Source organism: Nomascus leucogenys, unplaced genomic scaffold (genome assembly GCF_006542625.1).
Source record: "Nomascus leucogenys isolate Asia unplaced genomic scaffold, Asia_NLE_v1 Super-Scaffold_391, whole genome shotgun sequence".
Lineage (NCBI taxonomy): Eukaryota > Metazoa > Chordata > Mammalia > Primates > Hylobatidae > Nomascus > Nomascus leucogenys.
In genome coordinates, this window is record NW_022097988.1 from 275,372 (window position 1) to 286,695 (window position 11,324).

At 45.8% G+C, this 11,324-nt stretch overlaps 1 protein-coding gene across 1 annotated transcript; it reads left to right on the plus strand.

The window, feature by feature from the left end:
• The first annotated feature begins 261 nt into the window (after positions 1-261).
• CCL5 (C-C motif chemokine ligand 5) lies at positions 262-8,963 on the plus strand. The gene is made up of 3 exons (XM_003281374.4): positions 262-386; positions 1,940-2,051; positions 8,442-8,963. Exons 1-3 carry the CDS (start codon positions 311-313, stop codon positions 8,527-8,529), a joined length of 276 nt encoding a protein of 91 aa, XP_003281422.1. The 5' UTR covers positions 262-310; the 3' UTR covers positions 8,530-8,963.
• Positions 8,964-11,324: the final 2,361 nt, after the last annotated feature.

Sequence of the window (11,324 nt, forward strand, 5' to 3'; positions counted from 1 at the left end):
CAGAGAAATTTTTCCACCACTGGTGCTTGGTCAAAGGGGAAACTGATGAGCTCACTCTAGATGAGAGAGCAGTGAGGCGGAGACAGAGACTTGGATTTCCGGAGGCTATTTCAGTTTTCTTTTCCGTTTTGTGCAATTTCACTTATGATACAGGCCAATGCTTGGTTGCTATTTTGGAAACTCCCCTTAGGGGGTGCCCCTCAACTAGCCCTATAAAGGGCCAGCCTGAGCTGCAGAGGATTTCTGCAGAGGATCCCTGCAGAGGATCAAGACAGCACGTAGACCTTGCACAGCCTCTCCCACAGGTACCATGAAGGTCTCCGCGGCGGCCCTCGCTGTCATCCTCATTGCTACCGCCCTCTGCGCTCCTGCATCTGCCTCCCCATGTAAGTCCTGGTCTTGACCACCACAGCCCCTGGAGTCGGACTCTGCCTAGAATGCCTACCCCATCCCAATGACTGTCCCACACCTTGCCCTCTTTTCAACTGTAGCATGAATACTGTCTGAACCCCATTATTTACATTCTTATGGATTGTCTTACCCAGATGTCCTGTTGTCCTTGAGAGATCTCTATGCTGCTTCATAGCAGGGATCTCCTGATCAGTTTTCCTGTCTTCAAGGTCTACACCCCCAAGGCCTACAGGTGTTCACTGAGTGTGGACTCATGTTGGGGAGATTAGTAGTCATGAGTAGCTCACACTGACTTTGAAACACGTCTGACTCATGCCTGTCAGCAGCAGGGTTTCTAAGAAATTTAACTAAACTAAAACTTCCTGAGACTCTAAGCCATATTCTCTCTCATTTCATAAATGTAAAAAAATTGGCTTATGAGAGGGTTCGTGGCTTTATTAGAGTGAATACATTTAAAAAACAAATAAAAACAAGGAGAGGATAATAAAAGCTAATTAAATGGTTACTATGGATCAGGCATTGTGCTGATTTTTGTACATCTTTTTTTTTTTTTTTTTGAGATGGAGCCTTCGCTCTGTCGCCCAGGCTGGAGTGCAATGGCATGATCTTGGCTCACTGCAAGCTCCGCCTCCCGGGTTCACGCCATTCTCCTGCCTCAGCCTCTGGAGTAGCGGGAACTACAGGCGCCCGCCACCACGCCCTGCTAATGTTTTGTATTTTTTAGTAGAGACGGGGTTTCACCATGGTAGCCAGGATGGTCTCGACCTCTTGACCTCGTGATCCGCCCGCCTCGGCCTCCCAAAGTGCTGGGATTATAGGCGTAAGCCACCGCGCCCGGCCGATTTTTGTACATCTTATTTAATACCCACAATTCTTCTTTAAGTAGCTGTCCTTGGCGTACAGATGGGAAAACAGAGAGGTTAAGTAACTTGTCCATGGAGGCACACAGCTAGGAAATGGGGAGACTGGTATTCAAACCTGGTTCCATCTTGCTGGGAAAATAAAAACTCCTCCTCTGCTGGGAAGTGGCAACTGATGCTTCCCAGCGTCATCTCTCTGTTGAGAGCCCTTCTCACTGCAGCTCAACCAGAGCTCCCAAGATACAACATGCATCTCCAGACCCCTCTTAGGATCCTGGCTGAGTCATGGAGCCTGAGCTTTGGAAGCCTCCCCACAACCTGCCCTAGGTCTCAAAGAAACCAAGTTGTGAATCCATTGAGGATCCTGGAAGGACAAGAATGAGGCCAGAGGACCCAGGACAAGCCAGGAGGAGGCCCTGAGAGCCCAGGGCAGAGGGTTATGGTGTAAAGGGATGGATACAAGCTTGGCTCAAGGATTAGATGAGGGGTTGGAATCCCCGCTCTGCCACTGTTTATCCATGGCCAAGTGACTTTACCTCTCTGAGCCTCAGTTTCTGTCAAGGAAGATAACAGTTCTTTCTAAATAAATCATACAAAGTGTCCAGGACAATGTCAAGTGTGCAGTAGCAATGAATAAAAGGGTCTCCCTCCTTCCTTTCCTCTTCCAGATGCCTCGGACACCACACCCTGCTGCTTTGCCTATATTGCCCGCCCACTGCCCCGTGCCCACATCAAGGAGTATTTCTACACCAGTGGCAAGTGCTCCAACCCAGCAGTCGTGTGAGTCTCAGCCCCACGGAGCCCTCCCAGAGCCTGTTCCCCCAGGAGTCCTCTGAGAGGATGCCCTACCCACTCCCACCCATCCTCCAGCTGCAAGCAGCCACAGCTCCTCCATCTCTAGCCTCAGAGTTCCCTGCTATCATGTAAAAAGACTAGACAAGCTGTCCTTAGAGAATCATGCCCATTCCGATGGACTATGTTCCTGGGACTCCAATCTTTTTTTTTTTTTTTTTTTTGAGACAGAGTCTCACTCTGTCGCCCAGGCTGGAGTGCAGCGGCGCGATCTCGGCTCACTGCAACCTCCGCCTCCTGGGTTCACGCCATTCTCCTGCCTCAGCCTCCCGAGTAGCTGGGATTACAGGCACGCACCACCAAGCCTGGCTAATTTTTTGTATTTTTAGTAGAGACGGGGTTTCACCGTGTTAGCCAGGATGGTCTCGATCTCCTGCCCTCGTGATCTACCTGCTTCAGCCTCCCAAAGTGCTGGGATTACAGGCGTGAGCCACCGCGCCTGGCCTAGGACTCCAATCTTTACTAGTGTGGCCTTTACTTGAAACATGGTCTGGAATACTCCTGTGTGGGGAAGATCAAGTCAGTCATCCCCTTCAGTGAAGAACCCCATATTTCACACACTCCCCCATATTTCACACCCAATCAAATCCACCTAAACCTCAGAGGAACTAGGGAGAAGAGGTCAGAGGTCAGGGATCTATAATTGTAGTCAAATAAAAAAACAAAAAGCCATCAATCAGAGAAGAAATAAGGAAATGAGATTCACCCTTAAATATGCAAGCTGGTATATTTGGAAAAATATAATAAACCCTACTATATAGGAAATGCCTACTATGTGTCAAATGTCTTATGTGCATGATCTTTTAATTACACTTAGCTCTGACAAGTATGCATAATTCTCTCCATGTTTCAGGTATTGAAACTAAGATTCAGAGAGGTTTATTGATTTAGCCAAGGCTGCACAGTAAATGTGGGATGAAGCCCATGTCTAGAGCCTCCTCCTTCTACTATAGAAAAGTCATTAGTGACAATTGCTTAAGAAATTTATGATAGAGACTTAAAAAATGAAAATGGTGCAATTCTGAAGTTTCCTATATAAAAGTGAAGTTTTTGTTTTTTGTTTTTGTTTTAAGACAGAGTCTCACTCATTCTGTTGCCCAGGCTGGAGTACAATGGCACGATCTCAGCTCACTGCATCCTCTGCCTCCTGGGTTCAAGCAATTCTCTTGCCTCAGCCTCCCAAAGTGCTGGGATTACAGGTGTGAGCTACTGCACCCAGCCAGGGTGAAGTTTTTTAATCCAAAAATTTATGACACTGGCAAAATTAGAGGTATTCAAAGACAGACTTTGGGTCTGATGAATGCTTTTAAGTATAGCAGTAATATTTAACAACTACTAATTTTATTTCTGAAAACAAATATTTTTCAAAAGAAGAAAGTCCTTCCCTGAGCACATACTATTGGCAGACACAGATTACTAAAGCCACTGTCCCAGCCCAACCTTATGGGGCTCATAGTCTAATAAGAGGGGCAAGACAGACACAGCAATGACTAGAGTACCCAGCAAAAAAAAACAAAAAAACATGACAAGGGAAAGAGAGAGGAAACATATTCAGCTTCAGGGATTTACAGGTTTGCTGCAAATGGTGCTGTCTGAGGAGAGATTTGGCCTGGCAGAGAAAAGCCTAGGGAATGGGATATATCAGGAAAAGGGTCTGTCCCCCAGGATTCTACTTTGGTTTATGTACAGTCTCCATGTAGGAAAGCACAGAGTGTCAGGAAAATGCAGCAAAAGTGCTAAATGCAGCTGTCAAGTGTAAAATGAGCTAGAACAGGGAAAGCTGAGAAAACAGGAGTCCAGTTTAGTGGCTACTGTTGTTATCCGTGTGAGTAGTATTGGAGGCTGAACAGTGCCTGAAGGAAAGGAGAGACATGAGGTTTCAAAGACAGACGCTTTTGAAACCTTCAAAGGTGGAATTTGCAAGCCCTAGCAGGTGATTTGAAGTCAAGAGCAAGGGAGAAAGATGGGGGTTCAGGATGACACTGAGGTTTCCACCTCTGGCTGGCGAAGTACAGAACCATCTTAAGCCTTGTGGAAGAGCTGTTTAAAGAGGAAAGAGCCAAGGTGCCAGCAAGATAACCCTGCGGATATGTCTGGTGGTGGCGGTGAAATGAAGGGTTGGTAGTGAGGAAAGGGTGTTAGGGCTGAAAATATGACATTCTTTTGGAGGAAAAAGGGGTATCCCAATTTTAAAAAGGCAACGCAGCCTGCCTTGGTGAGTACTGGCTCTAGAGCTAGTTTGCTTTGTTAGGACTCCAGCTATGACACTTGGTGAGTGTAGGCCCTTCAATTAACCTCTCGTAACCCCAATTACCTCCTCTACAAAATAGGGTAATAGAAGTACTTCCCCCACTGGGTCACAGTAAGATGAAAATGCTTAGAATATGCTCTGGTACACAGTAGGTGCATAAATGTTAGCTTATTATTATCATCATCATCTAAATGCATTATTGCATACACAAAAGTAGCAGGTGAAACTTAAGGAATGAATGCAATTCATTCATTCACTTACTCATTCAATAAACATCCATTAAGCATCAACTGTGTGCCAGGCCCAGGGCCAGAGACTTAGGAAAAAACACAAAGAAGAGAAAAGGGCAGCAGCTTTGAGAACATCCGCTCTTAAGGGGTAGGCAGAAGGAGGAAGTCAGGCAAGCAGAGGGTGCCAAAAATGGAGGTAAGGAGGGAAGACTTGGCAAGGAGAGGCTGTTCTTTGGTATCACAGTCTGCGGGGACGTTGGGGGCAGGAAATGGAGGCCTGAGCTACCCTCACCTCAGGTATTGTTTTCCTGGCCTCTTGACTTCCTAGCCACAGGTCAAGGATGCCAAAGAGAGAGGGATAGCAAGTCTGGCAGGATTTCCTGTATGACTCCTGGCTTAACAAGGGCAAGGTCTGTGTCTGAAACTCTCACACCACCCTAAACAAGAACACAAACTCTAGAAAGTATGAGAGGCCAGAATACTGCTTCCATTCCCTTTTCATCTCTGCACACCGGAGTGGGAGAAAAAGAGATGGTCAAGTGGCTCTGAGTGAGGCTGGGAAAGGGAAACCCAAAGAGAAACCAAGAAATCATCATTCTCACCAGACAATCTAAGGCTTCACTTTGTCGGAAAACATTTAGGCTCAAGAATGTGCAGGATACATCCAAAAATGGTTAAGATGGTAAATTTTATGTTATGAATATTTTACCACAATTTAAAAAAAATTTTTAATGCTGTTAGGCACAGAATCAGGAGAACCACAAGAGCTTAATGACTTTGACAGACACACCAATACATGCATAGAGAAAGAATGAAAATATTAAACCAAAGAATGAATGAGTGATGAAATATTTAAATGAGGTGGGTACATAGCACATCAGAACATATTTGGGAATAATACTTCCATCTAGGGAATACATTTCTATTTTTTTTAATGTGATAGTAATCACAAAAGCAAAGGCGGAATTTCTGTGTTGTTTGAAACACATAATTCCTTTGTTATGTAATCATGTGGCATACTGCATGGGTCAATAAGATTTAAAAAATAAACTTCTAGCTGGGCGCAGTGGCTCATGTCTGTGATCCCTGTACTTTGGGAGGCTGAGGCGGGTGGTCATCTGAGGTCAGGAGTTCAAGAACAGCCTGGCCAACATGATGAAACCCTGTCTCTACTAAAAATACAAAAACATTAGCTGGGTGTGGTGGTGCACACCTGTAATCCCAGCTACTCAGGAGGCTGAGGCAGGAGAATCGCTTGAACCCGGGAGGCGAAGGTTGCAGTGAGCCGAGATTGTGCCACTGCACTCCAGCCTGGGCAATAAGAGCAAAACTTCATCTCAAAAATAAAAAATAAAATAAACTTCTGGCCAGGCATGGTGGCCTACCCCTGTAATACCAGCATTTTAGGGAGATTGAGGTAGGAGGATGGCTTGAGCCCAGGAATTTGAGACTAGCCTGGGCAACATGGTAAGACCTTGTCTCTACAAAAATAAATTTTAAAAGATTAGCCAAGTGTAGTGGTGTACACCTGTGGTCCCAGCTACTCAGGAGGCTAAGGTGGGAGGATCACTCGAGCCCAGGAGGTTGAGGCTGCAGTGAGTTGTGTTCATGTCACTACACTCCAGCCTGGGTGACAGTGAGACCCTGTCTCAAAAATAAAAATAAATAAATAAACTTCTGGATGGCTGCACAATAAATAGTTGATTTTCTTCCTATGAGAATCTCTAAAATAACATATCCAGGGCCGGGCGCGGTGGCTCACGCTTGTAATCCCAGCACTTTGGTAGGCCGAGGCGGGCGGATCACAAGGTCAGGAGATGGAGACCACAGTGAAACCCCATCTCTACTAAAAATACAAAAAATTAGCCGGGCGCGGTGGCGGGCGCCTGTAGTCCCAGCTACTCGGAGAGGCTGAGGCAGGAGAATGGCGTGAACCCGGGAGGCGGAGCTTGCAGTGAGCTGAGATTGCGCCACTGCACTCCAGCCTGGGCGACAGAGAGAGACTCCGTCTCAAAAACAAACAAACAAACAAACAAAAAACAAAAAAACATATCCAGTATTTGAACTTAAGTAAAATCAGTGTTCAAATTTCAAATAATAATAATAATAATGTGCAGGAAAAAATCCTAAAGGAAAAGCCAAAATGGGAAAGGGTAAGTAGGCAGGACTGACCCTGAAGTAATGTGTTAATTGGCAGCACTGCTAGCAAGGCCCAAGGTCTCCCACAGGTAGAATCAGTTTCCCAGCAGACAGGTGAGGCAGGCAGCTGGACTGACCCTCATGACCCCCAACTTTTACATTTCCAGCTTTATCATCAATGACTATAGAGATAAGGCCTCTGATTCTCATAGGCCTCCACATTCTGGCTGGTTACTTGGTGGAAGTGCTTTGACATTGCCATTATCTCACGGCCCTCAACTCCCCTGAGCCACAGTGTCTAGTACCAGGACTTTTAGTCTCATGTTGCTCTCATCCACCCTAAAGCAGAAGTTTCAGAGCATTCTAGTAACAACACATGAATGGTATTTTTCCAAACTTATTCATACATATTATCCTTTGAGCTTCACAGTAATTGTGCAAAGCATTATTTCTATCTACATTTCTATTATTTCTATCTACATGAGCTTAGCAAATAGACTCAGAGGCTTTAAGTGATTTGCACAAAATGATCAAACTAATAAATGGTGAAATGAAGACTCAAGGTCATGCCCGTCTTTCGTTCACCCACCCATGCACAGATGTATTCATTTGTTGAGTGTGCCAGGCATTGCGTTGTCTAAAACCAAATCAGATGTTCTTTTAAGAACTTCTCGGCCAGGTGCGGTGGCTCATGCCTGTAATCCCAGCACTTTGGGAGGCCAAGGCGGGTGAATCACGAGGTCAGGAGATCGAGACCATCCTGGCTAACACGGTGAAACTCTGTCTCTACTAAAAATACAAAAAATTAGCCAGGTGTGGTGGGGGGCGCCTATAGTCCCAACTACTCAGGAGGCTGAGGCAGGAGAATGGCGTGAACCCAGGAGGCGGAACTTGCAATGAGCCGAGATCGTGCCACTGCACTCCAGCCTGGGTGACAGTGAGACTCTGTCTCAAAGAAAAGAAAAAAAAAAAAGGCCAGGCGCCGTGGCTCACGCCTGTAATCCCAACACTTTGGGAGGCCGAGGTGGGTGGATCACCTGAGGTTAGGAGTTTGAGACCATTCTGGCCAACATGGTAAAACCCCATCTCTACTAAAAATACAAAAATTAGCTGGGCATGGTGGTGGGCGCCAGTAGTCTCAACTACTTGGGAGACTGAGGCAGGAGAATCGCTTGAGCCCGGGAGGCGAAGGTTGCAGTGAGCTGAGATCGTGCCACTGCACTCCAGCCTGGGTGACAGAGCAAGACTCCATCTCAAAAAAAAAAAAAAAAAAAGAACTTCTCGTCTCCCACTTATTCAGCCATGACTCAGTTCTTGAGGGACACCTTATTCTCTCTGCATCTTAAGCACCCAGCACAAGGCCTGGAACAGAGGAAGTGCTGAGAAAAGTCTAGTGATTGGCAGGCTCAGCCCTGGGCTTCAAGGCTCCATATCCTCTTAGCTTTTCAGGCTACATGTATTTGTGTGAAGGTGATTAAAATGCACACAAATTTGTTTCTGGCTTGGAGCCCTTTGATCCAACAGAAGAGGAAATGTTCTCTCCTTAAAAGCCACAAATAAAATCTTATGGAGCTCCAAATATGCCCTACCCCAATACCATTATCATTTCCCTTTATACCTTAATCCACTTCATCCCCCAAACTGGCTGTCCCGGTACTGACAAGGTCTCATCCTCCCTCTTCTTCTCCTCTCCCACAGCTTTGTCACCCGAAAGAACCGCCAAGTGTGTGCCAACCCAGAGAAGAAATGGGTTCGGGAGTACATTAACTCTTTGGAGATGAGCTAGGATGGAGAGTCCTTGAACCTGAACTTACACAAATTTGCCTGTTTCTGCTTGCTCTTGTCCTAGCTTGGGAGGCTTCCCCTCACTATCCTACCCCACCCGCTCCTTGAAGGGCCCAGATTCTACCACACAGCAGCAGTTATAAAAACCTTCCCTAGGCTGGATGTGGTGGCTCATGCCTGTAATCCCAGCACTTTGGGAGGCCAAGGTGGGTGGATCACTTGAGGTCAGGAGTTCGAGACCAGCCTGGCCAACATGATGAAACCCCATCTCTACTAAAAATACAAAAATTAGCCGGGTGTGGTGGCCCATGCCTGTAATCCCAGCTACTCGGGAGGCTAAGGCAGGAAAATTGTTTGAACCCAGGAGGTGGAGGCTGCAGTGAGCTGAGATTGTGCCACTTCACTCCAGCCTGGGTGACAGAGTGAGACTCTGTCACAACAACAACAACAACAACAACAACAACACCAAAAAGCCTCCCCAACTAAAGCCTAGAAGAGCCTCTGAGGCGCTGCTTTGTCAAAAGGAAGTCTGTAGGTTCTGAGCTCTGAAGCCTCTTGGCTTTGCCAGGGCTCTGTGATGAGGAAGGAAGTCAGCGTGCCTCTAGAGGCAAAGAGGGGAGGAACACTGCACTCCTAAGCTTCCATCTCAACCCCTCACAGGAGCTTACTGGCAAACATGAAAAATTGGCTTTCCATTAAAGTTCTCAATGCAACTATAAAGCTGACTCTTGGTTTGATTTCCTCCTGGGGAACTGTCCTTCCCCATGAGCATTAAGCACACAGGGGTCCAGGGCTTGCAAACACCTGATGTCCATCCTAGATTTGGATGACAGGGCTGAAAGCAAAAGCTCTCCGAGAAGGGGGCATGGGTAGGCAGAGCAATTAAACTAATCAGTGACTTACCCACTCTGGAGGGGGGGGAGACAATAGTCACTACGTCCCCACCCTTGAGTCCCCAAGTTTATCTTAGTGCCTGCCACAGCGTCTCTCTGTTTCCTCAGACCTTGGTTGACCCTTCCTCCCTGGCCTACCCTCTACCTTATCCCCAGTGGATTTCTTTAACACCACCCTTGCCCCTGGAATGAGATTCAACGGCAATTCCAAATGCCTCAGGTCTTTCAAATAAGGACAATGAGGTATTTTGTGTTTTTCCACTAGTACACCAGCTCTTTTAAGGTGGGGTATTTCAACTTTCCCAAGCTTGTCCCTTTATGTAAACAGATATTGACAATATATACGGCCATAACAATAGTTAACATTAACTGAGCACTCACTATGTGGCAGGCATTGGCTTAGCCCCTTACATTCATCATTCTTTTTCATCTTTATAACCCTATAGGGTTAGGTACAGTTATTAGCCCTGCTTATAGTCAGGAAAACCCTTAGCAAGAGAGGGAAATGATTTGCCAAAAGCCCCACAGCTCAAAGAAAAATAAAGCAGGTGGGCTGGGCGCAGTGGCTCACGCCTGTAATCCCAGCATTTTGGGAGGCCGAGGCAGGCGGATCACGAGGTCAGGAGATCGAGACCATCCTGGCTAACACGGTGAAACCCCGTCTCTACTAAAAATAAAAAAAAAAAAAATTAGCCAGGCATGGTGGCAGGCGCCTGTAGTCCCAGCTACTCAGGAGGCTGAAGCAGGAGAATGGCGTGAACCTGGGAGGCAGAGCTTGCAGTGAGCCGAGATCACGCCATTGCACTCCAGCCTGGGCGACAGAGTGAGACTCAAGTCTCAAAAAAAAAAAAAAAAAAAAAAAGAAGAAAGAAAAATAAAGCAGGTGATAAAGCTTTACAATTAAGTTTAAACCCATCAGGTCTAATGCCGAAATCCATGCTTTTTTTTTCCACCCTTAATTTGCAAAATTCCAAACTTATGGAAATTTGCAAGAATACACTACATACCCTTCATCTAGAGTCAAATATTGACATTTTACCACATTTGCTTTATCTGTGTGTAGGGGCAGGGTGTGGTCAGTATACACATTTTTTTTCTGAACCACTTGAAAGTTGCAAATGTGATATCATGTCACCCTTAAAAGTGTCAGGATGTATCTACTAATAACAAGGACATTACATATAATCACAACATGCGTACCATACTCAGGAAACTTAACAATGACACAATATACAGTCCATAATCAAATTCCTCATAGTCCAGTAAGGAAGACAGACCTGTGAGCAGATTATACATATGAAAAAGACCTAAAGTAAAGCCAAGTGTACAAAAAACTGTGGTCACATTGTGGAGGGAGGGAATTCTATCACTGAGTGGGTGGGTGGGCAGGGGGCAGGAACCCTGAGGGAGAATAAAGACTTCAGAGATGAGAAAACATTTGAGTGGACTTTTTGAAAGATCTGAGTGACAGTTTAACAGGTTTAAAAGGAAAAGACTGACAGGTAGAGGGAACAGCATATGCAAAAGTAAGAGGTAAAAAGGCAGCTCCTTCATCAGGTCAAATAGCGAATGCATGCTGGGCTTAATACCTAGGTGAAGGGTTGAAAGGTGCAGCAAACCACCATGACACACATTTACCATTTATCTATGTAACAAACCTGCACGTTCTGCACATGTATCCTGGAACATAAAGTAAAATAAAATAAAATAAAAAGTTGAAAGAAAAGAAAAGAAAAAGGCAGCTCCTTACCACACAGATAAGAGTTCAGTCTTTTGCTGCCAAAGACGGGGAGAGGGTGTGTATAAAAGGGACTTTCCAGGGCCAAGTGCAGTGGCTCACACCTGTAATCCCAGCATTTTGGGAGACAAAGGCGGGCAGATTACCTGAGGTCAGAAGTTTGAG